The sequence below is a fragment of the Gossypium arboreum genome, chromosome 4 (assembly GCF_025698485.1).
Source record: "Gossypium arboreum isolate Shixiya-1 chromosome 4, ASM2569848v2, whole genome shotgun sequence".
In the NCBI taxonomy this organism is placed as follows: Eukaryota; Viridiplantae; Streptophyta; class Magnoliopsida; order Malvales; family Malvaceae; genus Gossypium; species Gossypium arboreum.
In genome coordinates, this window is record NC_069073.1 from 121,750,506 (window position 1) to 121,769,308 (window position 18,803).

At 33.0% G+C, this 18,803-nt stretch overlaps 2 protein-coding genes and 1 long non-coding RNA gene across 4 annotated transcripts; all 3 read left to right on the top strand.

Annotated features, from left to right (window-relative positions):
• The first annotated feature begins 8,436 nt into the window (after positions 1-8,436).
• On the top strand, positions 8,437-10,792 carry LOC108459163 (ankyrin repeat-containing protein ITN1-like). Its single transcript, XM_053026834.1, has 4 exons — positions 8,437-8,643; positions 8,728-9,518; positions 9,593-10,063; positions 10,179-10,792. Exons 2-4 carry the CDS (start codon positions 8,748-8,750, stop codon positions 10,740-10,742), a joined length of 1,806 nt encoding a protein of 601 aa, XP_052882794.1. The 5' UTR covers positions 8,437-8,643; positions 8,728-8,747; the 3' UTR covers positions 10,743-10,792.
• A 2,887-nt stretch (positions 10,793-13,679) lies between these two features.
• On the top strand, positions 13,680-16,065 carry LOC108459759 (ankyrin repeat-containing protein ITN1-like). 2 transcript variants are annotated; one of them, XM_053026663.1, is made up of 4 exons: positions 13,680-13,941; positions 14,026-14,805; positions 14,893-15,353; positions 15,479-16,065. In XM_053026663.1, exons 1-4 carry the CDS (start codon positions 13,932-13,934, stop codon positions 16,022-16,024), a joined length of 1,797 nt encoding a protein of 598 aa, XP_052882623.1. In that variant the 5' UTR covers positions 13,680-13,931; the 3' UTR covers positions 16,025-16,065. The 2 variants fall into 2 exon arrangements, with proteins under 2 accessions (XP_052882623.1, XP_017614651.1); XM_017759162.2 differs by having other exon boundaries at positions 13,680-13,929.
• Positions 16,066-17,262: 1,197 nt separating this feature from the next.
• Positions 17,263-18,728, top strand: LOC128291536 (uncharacterized). Its single transcript, XR_008281373.1, has 3 exons — positions 17,263-17,338; positions 17,805-17,891; positions 18,521-18,728. It is a non-coding gene; the product is annotated as an uncharacterized LOC128291536 (long non-coding RNA).
• Positions 18,729-18,803: the final 75 nt, after the last annotated feature.

The following is an 18,803-nucleotide window of genomic DNA, read 5'->3' on the forward strand; positions in this document are numbered from 1 at the left end:
CATGGTCTTATTTATCTTTGACATGATGCCATAGTGTCTTTCAACTATGGTCTTACTCATTTTTTTGTCATGTTGCCATGGTATCTTTCAACCATGGTCTTACACATTTTTTTGTCATGTTGCCATGGTATCTTTCAACCATGGTCTTATTCATTTCATGTCACGCCATGGTATCTTTCAACCATGGTCTTATTTATTTCCCGTCATGTTGCCATGGTATCTTTCAACCATGGTCTTACACATTTTTTTGTCATGTTGCCATGGTATCTTTCAACCATGGTCTTATTCATTTCATGTCACGCTGCCATGGTATCTTTCAACCATGGTCTTATTTATTTCCCGTCATGTTGCCATGGTATCTTTCAACCATGGTCTTACACATTTCATATCAGGCTGCCATGGTATCTTTCAACCATGGTCTTACACATTTCATATGAGGTTGCCATGGTATCTTTCAACCATGGTCTTACACATTTCATATCAGAGAGCACACTCCCGCGAACCTCATCCTTACAGTGGGATTACCAGTCCAGGCTAAATCCCCTGTAATATAAACTCATAGAGTATTGTCGGGATTACCAGTCAAGGCTAAATCCCCTGCAACGACAATTACTCTAATGAGCTTGGATCTGAATTACTAGTCCAGGCTAAATTCAGACCCTAGTTCGGATTGCCCGTCCGGGCTAAATACATTTTACACATATTCTTCGGGAGGGCTATATCAGGATAGGATCATCCGTCCGGGCTAGCTCCTTTTTACCATCAATTCCTTTTCAGAGATCCATCGAATTTTCCTTTCATTCAACCGGGATTTCTTCCCATTTTATCAAATATATCAATGTTTCATCAATTTTCATATACTGAACATTCAAATCATATTCATATCAAAAACATGCATTTCAAGCATTTAAGAATATAATTCAAGTTACACGAACTTACCTCATTGATTGCTCGTGTTTATGATTTCATTATTCTGATATATTTTCTTTTCCATGATCAAGTCTCGTATTTGTGTCGTCCGGATCTTTATAAATAAATTTGATCATCATTTTCATTCATTTCATATTCTAATGCATTTAATTAATGCTCCAGGCAAAAATTACCATTTTGCCCCTAAACTTTTAATTAATGACGATTTCATCCTTAGGGTCAAGAAAATAAAATTCTTGCAATTTAATCCTTATTTCCAGCTATTATTATCATACATATTGATAACAGTCCATGAATTCTATAAAATATCAGAATTTTCCATAATTTCAACACTTTTCAATTTAATCCCTAAAACATGTTTTCCCCGATCTTGAACTAAATTAATAATTTCATTCAATTTTGTAATTTAAATAATAAAATAATCCATTTCATGCAATTTGGTCATTTCGACATTTTACAAAATTGCCCATAAAGTTTTATTTTTATTCAATTTAGTCCACGAGCCTAATATATGCAAATTAGCCATGCTAGATGAATATTCATACATATTTTTCCTCCTCCTCCTCTCCATTCCACATCCTTAATGTAGATAACACACTTGTAAGTAACATTATCCATAATTTTTATTATTTACTTTTATGAATATTCAAGCTGTCCATCTATGTCATAGTCACTAAATTATTTATATCTGGAGCTCTAGAACTCTAAATTAAGATCCGATAATTTTTCCTGAAACTAGACTCATATATCTTCTTACCATAAAATTTTCAGAATTTTGGTTCATTCAATAAGTACAGTTTATTCTTTAAAGTTATCCCTATTCTGCTGTCTGACAGTTGTGACCCTTCTTCACTAAAATAAATTATCTATTTATACAGAATTCAAATGATGTTATTGTTTGTTTCTATTAAAAATAGACTCATTAAGAGTTCTAGACATATAAATTTAAGTCCCTAATTATTTTTATTCAATTTTTTATAATTTTTCAAAATCAGAACCGGGGAACCCGAATTCATTCTGACCTTGTCTCACAAAATTCATTATATCTCAAAATTTACAAATCTATTACTTACACCGTTTCTTATATGAGAAACTAGACTCAATGATCTTTAATTTAATATTTTTTTCATCTTCTAATTCGATTTATACAATTTATGGTGATTTTTCAAATTTAGTCTACTGCTGCTGTCCAATACTGTTTTAGTACAAGATATTAATTACCATGTTATAACATCCTTATTTTCTTTTCTACACCATTTCTCATCACTTTCTCTTATTTTCTCTTCACTAACATATCAAGAACATAAGACCTTATGTAAGAAAACTCTACTATAACATCATTTCCATGTTTTATCAATAATAACAAACTTAAAAACATATTGAAATCTTGATATACTTACCTTGTTCTATTGATACTAATCTTTAACTTGATTTTTCTCTCCTCCAGCTTCTATTTCTTGAATCCAACTTGATATTCTAACTCCCCATGGCCTCCTTAACATTTCTCTCTCTTAGTAGCAATGGAAATTCTTTTGATTTCTAGGTGGAAATGGTGAATTTTTGGTGGAAGGACCAAATTGTAAAGAAAAGAAAATTTCTTTCTTTTCCTTCTCTTCTAACGTTGGCTGCATGCATGGAAAGATGATGAAAATTCTTCATCTTTCCTTCCTTTATACTAAAGAATTAATAATAAAATAATAATAAAATATCTCATTAAAATAATATATATCTAATTAAATAATCATAAAATATCATCAACATCATCATTACTTTCTAGATTTCTCTCTCTTCCAATTGACCATTTTGCCCTTTATTATCTTTTAAAATTCCATCCTTGAGTCATCATTTAATTTTGGTAAAATTGCAATTTAGTCCCTCATAGTTCTTCACCTATTCAATTTGGTCCTAATTCATCCATTTTCCTTAGTTTCTAGATCATTCCACTCTTAAAATATTTACACTATTGGTCCTTCAAATTTTTCATATTTACACTTTAACCCCTTAAATTTTGAGTATTTACTCTTGTGCAACAAAACTTTTCTCACTTTTACAATTTAGTCCTTTCTTGAATTAATATATCATAATATACTTCTTAATATTGACAAAACTCAAAATTTCCCTTTATATCACTTTATTTCCTTATTTTACTATATCAAGGATAATATCTTACTGTAAAAATTTTCAGGGTATTACAATTAGCATATGGGACTTTTGCCATATATTCTCTTTCTTCTTTAGTCTTCGGAGATAATTGAGCACTAAGTTTCAAATGAGAAGCAAGTGGGGCACTTACATGTTTTGTGTTTTCATTTACACGAAAACATTGTAATACCTTTTTCAAATATTGCTTCTGATTCAAACAAAGCTTGCCTCTCTGTCTATCTCTACTTATCTCCATACTGAGAATCTTCTTGGCCTCACCTAGATCTTTCATCTCGAACTCTTGATTCAACCGAGCCTTCACTTATCTATCTCTTTTGGCTCTTGAGCGATTAACATATCATCAACATACAAGAGTAGATAAATGAAAGATCCGTCATGTGACTTCCGCAAATATACACAATTGTCATATTTGCTTCTTGTGTATACGCCTTCTCATAAAGCTATCAAATCGCTTGTACCACTGCCTCGGGGATTGCTTCAATCCATATAGCGATTTGTTCAGCTTACAAACCCAATTTCTACCACCAGCATCTGTGTATCCTTCGGGCTGAGTCATATAGATCTCCTCTTCTAACTCACCATACAAGAAAGCCGTCTTAACATCAAGTTGAGCTAGCTCCAAATTCAACTGTGCTACCAAGGCCAACAAAATTCTAATGGAGGAATGCTTCACAACAGGGGAAAATACATCATTGTAGTCAATTCCCTCCTTCTGAGCGTAGCCTTTAGCTACCAATCTTGCCTTGTAGCGAATATCCTTCTTGCTAGGAGATCCATCTTTTTTTACGAATACCCACTTGCATCCGATTGCCCTTTTACCTTTCGGTAATTGCTCCAACTCCTAAGTATTGTTCTTCCGGAGAGACTGCATTTCTTCATCCATGGCGCTTTTCCATTTATCACTTTCTAAGCATTGCATTGCTTCTTGATAAGTGATAGGAATATCATCATCAACAACGGAAAGGCGAGGCCACCATATCGAAGAAACGAAGGTGTCTACGAATTTCTCTCCGTGGCCTTGCAACCAGAATCGGTTCGTGTACTTAGCAGTTCTTGGGTGGAACCTCTTCAACCTCTAATTCCTCTATTGTGGCTGGAGAATTAGACTTATTAACTGGGAAAATCCCTATCTGCTCAAACTCCACCTGTTTTGGAGTACACTCCACCTGCTGTGGAGTATCGCTCGTCTGAATATCTTTATCTGCTACCTTTTTCAATGTGGCAGATTCATCAAAGGTAACATCTCTACTACAGATAATTTTCTTTATGTCTAAGCACCAAAGACGAAATCTCTTCATTCCAGAAGTGATTCCCATAAAGAGAGCTTTCTTTGCCCTCGGATCTAACTTTGATTCCTTTACATGGTAATATGCAGTGGATCCAAACACATGTAAGGAATCATAATCTGTAGCCGATTTTCCAGACCATACCTCCATAGGAGTTTTTCTTTCTAATGCAGATGATGGCAAATGATTAACAAGATGGCCAGCGTATGTCACAGCCTCAGCCCAAAATTGCTTGCCCAACCCAGCATTGGACAACATACATCGAACTTTCTCCAGCAATGTTCGATTCATACACTTTGCCACTCCATTCTGCTGGGTGTATCCCTAACTGTGAAGTGTCGAACAATACCATACTCTTGGCACACATCGAAGAACGGATCACATTTATATTCCCCTCCATTGTCCGTCCTAAGCTGCTTGATTTTCTTGCCAGTCTGGTTTTCGATCATAGTTTTCCATTTAAGAAAAACTCCAAGCACTTCATCCTTAGTTCTCATGGTATACACCCAAACTCTTCTGGAAAAGTCATCAACAAAAGTAACAAAGTAGTGTTTTCCTCCCAACGAAGGTGTTTTGGAAGGCCCCCACACATCTGAGTGAATATATTCCAAAATACCTTTTGTATTATGGATAGCGATCTTTAATTTCACTCTCTTTTGCTTTCCCAGAACAAAATGCTCGCAAAATTTTAATTTGCAAGCCTTTGCACCTTTCAACAATCCTTACTTTGCCAGAATTTGCAAGGATTTTTCGCTGGCATGTCCCTACTTCATATGCCACAACTGCATTGAGTCCAAGTCTTTGTTCTGGAAGTGCAATGATCGCTCCAATAACTGTACTACCTTGATAGTAATACAAGTTATTTTTCCTGATGCCCTTCAATATCACAAATGCGCCAGATGTCACTTTCAAAACCCCATCTCTCATAGTAACAACTGAACCATTGGATTCCAAGGCTCTCAATGAGATGAGATTTTCTTCAAAGCTGGCACGCATCAACATCGATCGAACTCGGTTGATCCATCTTGATTCTTTAATTGGATTGAACCTATCCCAACAGCTTTTCTGGTATTATCATTGCCCATATAAACAACTCCTCCATTTAGTTCTACTAAATCGAGAACCACTCCGGTTAGGGACATATGATAGGTACAACCCGAATCCAAAATCCACTCATCCGAATGGAGCGACGATGATGATGCAACCAATGATAGTTCGAGTCACCGGTATCATGCTTTACAACACAAGCATCTACAATGACTTTTCCTTATTCTTGACTTTGGACAATTTTTCTTCCGGTGGCCTTTCTCATGACAAAAGGCACATTCATCTTTCCCAGTCGGACTTTGACTTTGATCTCCTCTTCTGAGTTTTTTTCCAAGTGTATGAACGACCTCGGACTACTAAAGCTTCTGTATCTCTGATTGAGTTTTTCTGCTTGTCCTTCTTTCTCTGTTCATAACTATATAAGGCCGCATAGACTTCGCTCAGAGATATATCACTCCTGCCATGAAGTAAAGTAGTTTCTAGGAACTCAAACTCCTCAGGAAGTGACCCCAACAGCATCAAAGCCAAATCTTCATCTTTGAATGTCTCATCCATATTTAGCAAATCAGTGACTAACTGATTAAATTTGGTGATGTGATCATTCATTGTGGTACTTGGGACGTAAGTGAAGCGAAGTAGTCTTTTCTTCAAGTGGAGCTTATTTTGACTGTTTTTCTTCAAAAAATTTTCTTCAAGTGCCACCCACAACTTATTTGCAGAAGTCTCCTTTGAAAAAGCATACCTCTGCTCTCGAGAAAGTCATGATCGAATTGTGCCACATGCCAACCGATTGATCGCCTTCTAATCTTTCTCCTGTACATCATCTGGTTTCTCTTCATCAATGGTAATGTCTAGACCCTGTTGAAAAAGGACATCTAGAACCTCACTTTGCCACATACCAAAATGGCCCGTGCCATCAAAGATCTCCACGGCCAATCTTGCATTTGCAATTGTTAGTCTTGTCCACATAGACGATGTTGAAGCTCCTACACCGACCGTTTTCTCCATAATCTTTCAATATACCTAAGGAAATCTTTTCTGATGTGGAAGATCAGTTTAAACTGCAACCACAGAGCATACTACGATTAACCTTCGGCTCTGATACCACTTGTTGTTCCAATAGGGGCGGAAGCGTGTAAATTATTGTACTAAAAAATCACACAAAGTTCAATTCCCATGGAAGAGAGGTGGATCACAATGATCTCTTAAATACCAAGTCTTTCCTTAGTCAGAATATCCCTTTTATAGTAATTTAATAGCACAATTAAATACTACCATTATACCCTCAAATATTGAAAGAAAAATAGGACAAGAAAGAACACAAGAGTTTTAACGAGGTTCGGTAAATTATACCTACGTCCTCGGGCACTAACACCAGATGATAACTTTACTATCTCCAAAATATTACAAACAAATAGAATTCCTTAAGAATTCTCAAATGGGAGTAGAGAGAAAACTAAGAGAGAAAGATTGGTTGGGATGAATTGAAATGAGAAATGAGAAGGCCTATTTATAGTTGAGGTTCAAGGACCAAACAATAAATAACCCATTATCTCAAGGACCAAAAAAAAATTATCCCATGCCGCTTTTCCAAAGTTGGTGGTTGTCGTTATTGATTGTCTCCCATTAATGTTAATGGCAACCATTATTAATTGTCTTCCATTATTGTTAACAGAAGGGCTTTTCAACCATTAAATGGATGTAGTCAAAACTCCTCTTATATTAAGTTTTCAACATTAATTAGTGAATTTATCCTCTTCTACCCGTGATTTTTTTAGACAAAAGTTTTTCTACGTAAAATATATGTTTTTTTTTTATTATCATTTTGTGATTATTCTACGTCAACAATGAAATTTGACAAAGGAAAGAGATGGTAAACTTTGTCAACATGGACTTGTCATCGTTTTATGTTTCATCTGCTCTGTCTTTTTTGTTTGTTATTACTTACAACAATTCCTAGCATTGTTGAAGATGGTTTTGTAGTGAAAGGGAATTAATAAAAATATAGATGTCGCACTGCAAGGAATTGAAGGCTGCCTTGTCCACAAAGGCCTATAGCTGCTAAGCACCAGCTGATCTTAAATTTGAAACAAGAAACACAGGGCAGTATTGACTTCACCACAAAGAGCTGTATACCCCATTTTCTTCCATTCTTCTCCTCCTTTGCAGTTTCCTTAAACCCAAATCTCACCATCAAAAACTCCTACTTTATTGACCTGACCTCTAACCAGAAATTGTCGTTTTGTTTAAAGTATAAAGTGTAAATTTTACTTAGTCAAATTTCCTTAAAATATTTTCAATATAATAATAAATTTAACTCTAAATATTTTTTTAATTTGCATTATGCGAAATTAATTTGGTGGAAGCATGCGTTTGTGCGCATTATCTGTATTAAAAATGATGGATTTGGTGCATCTACTGTTCAACAATTTTTAGTATTTTAACGATGATTAGCAACTTTGTTTCAGGGCCATTTGCTTTCCTTTTCGTTATAATTAAGTCATCATATGATAATAATATTTAATGTAAGTTATACAAATAATGATTCAATTATTAGAACATTATTTTTTGTCACTCAAGTTTAAAAAGTTTAATTTAGTCACTAACGTTATGGACAATTGATATTTTTAACATATTAATAAATTTAGTCTTTCAATCTCTACAAATTCTATTAATTTGGTCTTAATTTTAAAAACTAAATTTAACTCTTAACTTTACCCATTATATTAATTTAATCATGATTCTTAAAATTTAAAATAAAACTTAAAAATAAAATATATATTTAAAAGTTTCTTCTATAAAATACATACAAAATTATAAAAATATTTATAAATTAATAAATGAATACTCAATTTTTCTTTAAAGAAAAACTTCAATGAAAATCTAGGGTTTAGTCTGAATGACTCAATAATAACTAACATGACCAAAATTTAGTGTGTAACAGTTTTCTGAGCTACCAAACACTGTCTTAGAATAAAAAAAGAACATGGGGCAGCATTAACTTGACCACGAAGAGTTCCCTTCTTTTCTTTAATTCTTCTCCTTCTTTGCAGTTTCCTTAAAACCAAATTTCACCATAAAAAACTCCTACTTTATTGACCTCACTTCCAATCCAATATGCTACTATTACTAAAGTGTTCAAGTACATGTAGTTGTCATTTATAGGTGACTTGAATTGAGGAATATGCAAGCAAGTAACTAACTGGAAAGGCATTTGGTACATTTCTGAATTTGCAGTATTTTTTTCTTGAGCTTGGAATGCTTCAAGCTAATTAATTAAATTCTGTTTGGTGTTATCCAGGAAGAAATAGATCCACAAAAATGGAACCTCGGGAGCCTGAACAGAACATCACTCATATGGGGGTTTCGCTGTATAAGGCAGCAGCAGAAGGCAACATTGAAGTATTCAATAATAAGCAGGGGCTTCAACTTGAGTCGCTAAAGACCCCAAACCATGACAACCTGCTCCATGTTAACTTGGCAACCCAGGAGAATGCTGCCTTGCTTTTTAACATATTTCTCTCAATAACCAAGTTCTTCCCCTTACTATATGGATGCTTCTCTCCGCCTATGCGTGATTTAATTACTATTATAAGAGGAGAAAAAAGATCAGATTTTATCGAACAAATTCTCAGCAGGTGTCCGTCACTGCTACTCCAAACGAATGCTAAAGGTCAAACTCCTTTGCACGTTGCAGCAAGGTATGGACATTCTGCTATTGTGAAACTTCTAATCAAGTCTTGTGCAAAAGCTAGAGATGGAGATTTAGAGAAGCTGGGAATGGATCAAGTAAATGCAGTCAGGGAGATGCTGAGGATTACGGATCAAGAATCCAACACGGCTTTACATGAAGCAGCACGGTGTGGCAATGTTGAAGTGGTGAAAGCATTGTTGGAGTTTGAAGACCCTGATTTTCCGTATTCTGCCAATAAAAAACAGGAGACTCCACTTTACATAGCAGCTAGGAGAGGAGACGGAGTCATGCTGAGTATACTATTAGACAAATCGAAATCAACAGCTCATGGCGGCCCCCACGGTAGAACAGTTTTGCATGCAGCAGCTATGGCTGGCGATGCAGGTATGTTGTTGAGTTAGTTCCATTTTAAAAAAAATTAGAAATAAATAAAAAACAGGTCTATTGACATTTTTTTTGCTTGGATTTAGAGGCAGTAAGGGTAATATTAGAGAAGAAGGGGAATTTGACAGAGGAAAGAGATGAAGATGGACGCACCCCTCTTCATTATGCAGCACACTTAGGTCGTAGATTCTCAGTTGTGGAAGAGCTGTTAAAAAGGGATGTATCAGCTGCGTATATAGGTGATACAAAGAGGGGGATGACACCCCTTCTTATGGCAGCCAGGCAAGGTTATCGTGGAACAATTTCAAAGATTCTCTCTTTATGTCCAGATTGTTGTGAAAAAGTGGACAACCAAGGTTTGAATTTACTTCATTATATGGCTTTTAGAGGCTCTGTCTTCCCACTAGGGAGTTCTGTTTTCAAGCGTGGTGGTATTGAGATTGTATATGGATCAGTCAGAAATCTAATGGAGTTGGAAGGTGCCTTTGGAATCACACCTCAAGAAACTTATAATGCAGTTCAATTAGAGAATCATTTCGGGAAACAACATCATAAACAGGTGTGTGTATATATATATTGCATTTCCAGAGCTATGGTTGCATTAATATTTAAGTTTTGAATTAACATATTTAATAAGCCTACAATACAATCGACTAATGTGTGTGGCATGGCAGAAGCAAATCGAAAAATTGTTGGAAGAAATTGAGAATGATCAAGTGGCAGAGGAACCAGTTCGTCACTTTCGATTACCAAATGTTTCTACAAAAAGATTGGAGGCTATAAGAAATACTCATTTAATAGTGGCAGCACTTATAGCCACCGTCGCTTTCGCAGCGGCAATAACTGTTCCCGGTGGTTTGGAGAGTGAAAAAGGGTCAAAGCAAGGCACTCCCTTTTTGATTCATGAGGCAGCCTTTAAAGCATTTGTTGTAACAAACGCATTGGCCTTTATTTTCTCTGTTTCTGCCCTCTTCATCCACTTTGGGGCTCTGGATAATCTATTATCAGGATTTAAATTTTGGCGTGAAACAATTTCATATCGAACTAGAGCTGTTTCTGGGCTTCTTGGCTATGCAACGGTGGCGATGATGATTGCTTTCAGCACAGGCAGTTATGTGGTCTTAAAACCTTCCCACGGACTTGCCATTGTTTCATATCTCATATGCCCTGCCTTCTTTTTTGTTCTACATTGGACTATTTTTGAGTACTATATTAATAAGATACTATTTTATCGTTGATTACAATATTTTTTCCAATTCCTAATGCCAATGTTACCTCTTTGAAGAAATACTACTTTAATATTAATAATCTCCATTTAATTGAAATCAATATAAAATTATTAGTTGATAGACATACAATTTCAAATAAAGTAAAATTTATTAAATATCAAAGAATAATAAAGATGTTGTAATTAACTCTCCATTATAAATTAAAAATTAGTTACATTATAATATGCATGCCCTGTAATTTTGATAATTTTAAAATAATAATTTAGTAATTTAATGATGTTTAACAACTTTCTTTTCGCGCATTATATAAATTTATTTAATATTTTATAACTAAAGTTAAAATTTTATGTATTCAAATTAACCTAAACTTACCTACCTTTCAATTAGATTCAACTTAATTTTTTTATCTAAATTTAAATATAAATCAATCTTATAATATTAATATAAAGTAGTAAACTATTCTTAGTCATGAATTAATTTCTTCCTCCTATACTTGCCTGCAAAACCAAACACAATGAGATTAAAAAAAAAAATTTCAAAGTTTTTGCAAATTTAACTCTTAATATTATAACTTTAGCATTTCGACCATAACTGAGCCCATAATATAGCAACTGCAGGAAATTAAAATATCTAACTAAAATTATTTCACGAATCAAGCACCAAAAACCTCAAGAATGCATCTAAAAATGGCCTGGAAATTTGACGTGAAAGTTGCTAAGAAATCTTGAAAAAATCTGTTTTATGTAAATAGGTAGATTTTTGTATTTTCTCTATTATATTATCTTTTGTCTTATAAACATACATTATTAGGCTAAAGCTTGAGGAGAGACTTAGACATAGTAACCTTAGCTTTATTTTGTTTTTTCGTTTTATTTTCTTTATGATTTTCTAAATTTTTTTCTAGTTTAAGGTCAATCAAAGTTTGATTCAATAAATTTGTGAGACATGATTTGCACTTTAATTTCTTCTTTGTCCTTTGGTATTCATGCATCTTCTGTTATAATTAAGATTGCTCAGGTTTGTTAGTATTGAGTCATCAACTAGAACTAATTTATTAAACACATTGAAGATATCATTGCATCGATAATCAGACTTAAAAATCAATCATAGATTTTACCTTTAGGTAGAACCTTTCAACATTGAATTTCCTAAAATTTTTAATTATTATTTTCTTTAGTTTAGTTTTTAATTTGAATTTAGCTTTTTATTTTATAAAACCATTTTCTATTTACCTTAGTGGTTTTTACTTAAGGACTATAATTATCAGTAATATCTATATATGTGGAAACAATTTTGTTTGTTGTAATTTCTATGCTCAAATTGATTTTATTTTTATAGGTCTCGATAGTCTAACAACTCTCTTGGATCTTCCTTGTTTAGCATTTTTGAACTTCTTAAACCTGATCTGTATTTAAAAACCTTGTTTAAGTTTGGAGATAAAAGGGTTATCTACTCGTGCAACTCTTCTATAGTAGTATTATGATTGGTGGACATTACTTCTGTCACTTGTAAGGAAACACCCTTTTCTCCTCCGCTTCAGTTTTTCTTTGTTTTATCTGGATTGATCTCATAGGTTTGTACAGATCCAATTAACTCATCAATTCACATATTATCAACATCTTTGGCTTCTTCAATGATATTGTGACTTTGATGTTGAATTTCTTTAGAAAAGATCAAATCACACAATTTGGCATAAATCCTCCATTTTTAGAGTTTTAAACCTTGAGCCTTCGTAATTTAGATTGCTTCACAATCTACGTGCCTTCATGGTCAATCTCAAGGATATCCTAAATTTCTGTGCATTTGAAGATTCTTTTGAACTCTTGAAGGTTTGCTCTACAGAAAATCACATAAAACTTTAAAATTAAATAAAAATGTTTGCAATTTAACATATGAATGTAATTATTTTCATCTATAGGTAAATATAAAAATATAATTTAATTTTGTGTTGATAAAAATTAAGGATGGACATAATATGTAATGCATTGGAATATTACATTATAAATAATTGAAATATTTCTAAACTTAAATTAATAAAATAAATTTAAATAGCATCGGAGGATTAAACTAAAATCAGAAATAAATATAAAATTAAACAAAACGTTTACGTTGTTATATAATAGTTTTAAGTATGATTAAATAATATTTATAAATATCCAAAAGTCAAAGTCTTTTTAAATACTAATTAATTAATTAGGTAATGAGTGTTCCATTTGATCTCATCTTATATTATATGGGATTCGTATGTGCTACTTGCCTGGAAAGGTTAAAATTAGTTGTACAGTTAATTAATAAATATTTGAAACATTATTTTTCTTGGAAGGTGGACTGACTTTTAATAGGTTCATTAATTAATTACAATTTAATAATGCAACTTTGTTTTAGGGCCATTTCCTTACAATTAAGTCATTCAATAATATTTTAGTAGCCAATTACTGTTTGGTTATTTAAATTTAAAATTTTTATTTTAGTTATTTATCGACTTTTGATATTTGGTCACTCTTTCGTTATATCATTAACAAAATACTAATGCATCCCTTTTTATTAGCATAATAATAAACTTAGCTCTTCAATATTTACAGATTCTATTAATTTAGTCTTAATTTAAAAATAAATAAATTTAACCCTTAACTTTACACATTATATCAATTAGTCTGGATTCTTAAAAATTTTAATGATAAAAAGAATATTTAAAAGTTTTTCAGACAAAAATAATAAAAGATTATAAAATAATAAAACACATAAAAATGTTTATACACAAATAAAAGCTTTGATCTAATTTATCATTTGTTTTGTTGAAAATGTAGTATATCATTTTGGTCTTAGGATTTTCATTGTTGTAAGGGTGAAAAGAAAATGCAGGGTTTAGTCTAAATGACTCGATAATAACTAACATCATCAAATTTTAGTATGTAACAATTTTCTCAGCTACCAAACACTGTCTTCGAATAAAAAAAACATAGGGCAGCATTGACTTGACCACAAAGAGCTGTACACCCCATTTTCTTCCATTCTTTTCCTTCAACTCTTCTCCTTCTTTGCAGTTTCCTTAAAACCAAATTTCACCATAAAAAAACTCCTACTTTATTGACCTGACTTCTAACACAATATATTGCTATTACTAGAGTGTTCAAGTATATATAGTTGTCATTTGTAGGTGACTTGAATGGAGGATTTGCAAGCAAGTAACTAACTGGTATGGCATTTGGTAAATTTCTTAATTTGCAGTACTTTTTTCTTGAGATTGGAATGTTTCAAGCTAATTAATTCAATTTTGTTTGGTGTTTTCTAGGAAGAAATAGGTCAACAAAAATGGGACCTGAGGAGCCTGAAGACAACATCACTTACATGGATGCTTCGCTGTATAAGGCAGCAGCAGAAGGCAACATTGAAGTATTCAATAATAAGCAGGGGCTTCAACTTGAGTCGCTAAAGACCCCAAACCATGACAACCTGCTCCATGTTAACTTGGCAACCCAGGAGAATGCTGTCTGGCTTTTTGACAGTGTTCACTCGTTATTCAAATTATTCCCCGCACAATATGTATTATTCTATCGGGATTTAAGAATTTTCATTACTATGATAAAAAGAGAAAAGAGATCAGATTTTATCGAACAAATTCTCAGCAAGTGTCCGTCACTGCTACTCCAAACGAATGCTAAAGGTCAAACTCCTTTGCACATTGCAGCAAGGTATGGACATTCTGCTATTGTGAAAATACTAATCAAGTCTTGTGCAAAAGCCAGAGATGAAGATTTAGAGAAGCTGGGAATGGATCAAGTAAATGCAGTGAGGGAGATGCTGAGGATTACGGATCAGGAGTCCAACACGGCTTTACATGAAGCAGCAGGGTGTGGCAATGTTGAAGTGGTGAAAGCATTGTTGGAGTTTGAAGACCCTGATTTTCCGTATTCTGCCAGCAAAAAACAGGAGACTCCACTTTACATAGCAGCTAGGAGGAGAGGATCTGCGCGCTTGTTGACTCTATTATTAGATAAACTCAAATCAACTGGTCATGGAGGCCCCCATGGTAGAACAGCTTTGCATGCAGCAGCTATGGCTGGAGATGCAGGTATGTTGTTGAGTTAGTTCCTTTTTTTTAATTGAAATTTTGAAATAAATAAACAGGTCTATTGACATTTTTTTTGCTTGGATTTAGAGGCAATAAGGGTAATATTAAAGAAGAAGGGGAATCTGACAAAAGAAAGAGATGAAGATGGACACACCCCTCTTCATTATGCTGCACACTTTGGTCGTAGATTCTCAGTTGTGAAAGAACTGTTAAAATGGGATGTATCAGCTGCTTATATAGGTGATAAAAAGAGGGGGATGACACCCCTTCTTATGGCAGCCAGGCAAGGTTATCTTGGAACAGTAAGAATGATTCTCTCTTTATGTCCAGATTGTTGTGAAAAAGTGGACAACAAAGGTTTGAATTTACTTCATCATCTGGCTTTTAGAAGCTCTTCCTCCCCACTAGGGCGTTCACTTTTCAAGTATGGTGGTAGTGAGATTGTATATGGATCATTCAGAAATCTAAGAAAGTTGGAAGGTGCCTTTGGAATGGCACCTCAAGAAGTTTATAATGCACTTCGATCTGAGAAACGTCATTATAAACAGGTGTGTATATATATATATATATATATGGGGCATTTCCATGGCTATGGTTTTATTAATATTTAACTTTTGAATTAACATATTTAATAAACCTACAATACAATCGGCTAATGTGCCTAGCATGGCAGAAGCAAATCAAAGAATTGTTGGAAGAAATTGAGAATGATCAAGTGGCGGAGGAACCAGTTCGTCGCTTTCCCATAAAAAATATTTCTACAGAAAGCTTGGAGAAGAAAAGAGAAGCTCATTTAATAGTGGCAGCACTTATAGCCACCGTCGCATTCGCAGCGGCAATAACTGTTCCAGGCGGTTTGCAGAGTGAAAAAGGGTCAGAGCAAGGCACTCCCCTTTTGATTCATGAGGCAGCGTTTAAAGCATTTGTTGTGACAAATGCATTGGCCTTTCTTTTCTCTGTTACTGCCCTCACCACCCACTTTGGGGTTCTGGATAATCTATTATCAAGATTTGAATTTTTTCGTCAAACAGTTTTATATCGAACTCAGTCCGTTTCTGGGATCCTTGGCTATGCAACGCTGGCAATGGTGATTGCTTTCAGCACATGCAGTTATTTGGTCTTAAAACCTTCCCACGAACTTGTCATTGTTTCGTATCTCATTTGCCCTACCTTTTTACTCTGTATTTGGGCAATTTTGAATCCTTCAATACATATGTAAAATATAAATATATGATAATATTACTTTATCATTGATTACAATGTTGTTCCAATTCCTAGTAAAAATTCTTTTTAAAAGATAATTTTGAGTCTACTATTAAAATTCTTTTTAAATATGTTTTGTCTACATTCGTAAATTAAAATTCATATCTCGGTACTTAATTATGATCCAAATTTTGATAAATTAAAACAAATATATTAAATGAGTGAATCGGTTTTTAATAGCAAAACAAAATAAGGATTAAGATGTCGCATTTTCAAAATTCAGGGCCTTTCTTGAGGTTTTCCATTTTATATTTTTATCATATATAAAAGATAAAAGTTATAAATTTTGAAGTAAAAGGTATTAAGTGTCAAATAATTTAAAGTTTATAAACGTATTTAAAAATAAAAATAAAAATAAAAATTTTATTAAAAAAGCATAAAGTACGTGCGGATTGTCACGTGGGCTACTATGTTAAAAAACTTAATATTTTAGTCAATATTTTGTTAAAAATTAATTTTACTCTTTTAAAAGATTAATAGCTAAATTCAACTCTTTTTAAAAGGTTAAAGGTCAAAGTTTAAGCTCTTTTATTATTAAAATGTAAATTTAATTATTAAATAGCATGTCAAGTTTAATTTGTTTGAATATGTAACAATTTTTTCTGGAACTTTGACTGTTCAAGGTTAATTAATTAAATTTTGTTTGGTGTTATTAAGAAAAAAAAAACCTTGAATAAAACAAGAATGTAACCCATCATTAATAGACATTAATTTCAAGAAAACTTAGCCTTGATTTATGGTTTGATTATTCCACCTTTTACGTAAAAATTAAGGATGGTTCATTAAATATCAAAAAATCATAAATTATATTGTAACATTCCGAAATAGGGCCTAAACGGATCAGTGGTTGCGAAACCACAAATTCAGGGTAGAAAAAAAATTTATTTTATTATTATTTTGAGGTTCATGGTATGATTACATGATTGTGAGAAAATTTCTTGATAAAATTCTATGCATAAAGTGCTTAAATTGAGGTTAGGGACTAAATCGAATAATTTGCAAAACTTGCATTCTAGAAGTTTTTAGTATAAAATTATTTTGGAATATTAATTAGGAGATCTTAAATGGTAATTTGACCAATTTTAAGTTCATGGACAAAATTAGGACATGGAAGGAATTTTGAAAGTTTAGTAAGGAGGGTATTTTGGTCATTTGGTTATTAACATTAATAAAAGATAAAAAATGATAAAATTGTATCATCTTCTTCAAGTTACCAGCCGAACCTTACCTCTCTCCATAGCTGGGGTTTCTTCAACTTTCAAGCTTCATAGTAAGTGATTCCAAGCCCGCTTTTAATGATCTTTACGTTTTGAAGTCTCAGAGCTCGATAAAGCTTATGCTAGCAATAATTTAAGTTAGGAATCAAATTTGGAAAAATACCCATAGGTGAAATTTGTGTATTTTGATGTTTTATGATGGAATATTAGGTTTTAAATTATGTTAGACAACTTGTGCTACTTGGTTTTAAGTGAAAACGAGTAAAAAGGCTCAATCGGTAAAAATACCTAATAGTCATAAGTACATGTTAGTGTGTGAATTTGATGTTGTCATAGAAGGGAAAAATGATCAGAATGTCATAAAACATAAGAAAATAGGATGAAGTTTAATTTACGAGCCTTGGGGAAAAAGTGCAAATATGTGAAAGTTTAGGGGCAAAAATGTAATTTTGCCAAAGTTTGAGTAAAGGGTTGTTTTGATAAATGTTGATATTAAATAAGCTAAATTTGCTATTATAGATCAAGAAGAGCGAAATTCGGGAGTAGATCGGGGAAAAGAAAAAGTAAAGGACTAAATTGTAAAGTTTAGTTACATTTTGTATCGAGGTAAGTTTACAGTAAATAAATGCAATATTCTTTTATTTTACATTATTATTGTCAATTTTCAGCATTTATATATTTATGTTATGAAAATATTTAAAGTCGAATTTAAGGTGAAGTGACAGAGGAAAAGTGTTAGAAAGCTCCGGTTGAACCCTAGGAATGTTAGGATATTAGGGTTGACAGGACAGAACAGAAGGGAGCCATGTAAGCCCATATTAGAAATATGACTTTGGAGACAGGATTGAGCCATGTAAGTCCATATTATATATGGCATTGGAGACAGGAATAATTCATGTAAGTCCATGTCAAAGACATGGCATTGGCAGGATAATATTGATAGACAGGAACGACCCTAGTATCCTTAGTATTCCGAGTGGTTCAACGGGTCAGGATACGAGTTAAATTACAGTGAATTAACAGCAAAGGAAAGTAGATTATATTTATGAAAAATGAAAGGTTAGGTAAGAAAGAAAGTAAGGGAATAAAGAAGAAGATAGAAATTGAGAAGTAAAGAAATTTATGATGTTAGATGATATTATGCATAATTATCCATTATGTTGAATGTTGTGATTTATTTGCTTGTAAGCTTACTAAGCCTAGTGCTTAATCTCTTTATTTTCTTCTTCTTATAGTACTTATCTAGCCACTCGGGGATCGAAGGAAACGTCGGAGGCCGATCACACTATCAAAGAAATAACTCGGTATAATTAGATGTTTTGTTTTGTGTATGGCATGTATAGAAACTTAGCTACTTTTGGTATAATATGAACAATGAATGATGTGTAAATACTTGCTAGTGATTAGCTAATAAAAATGGCCGATGATATGCATGTTTATTAATATGTATGATTGAATGGTGATTATCACATGAAAATTATGAAAAATGTGAAAGTAACCTAAAAACAGATTCAAGTA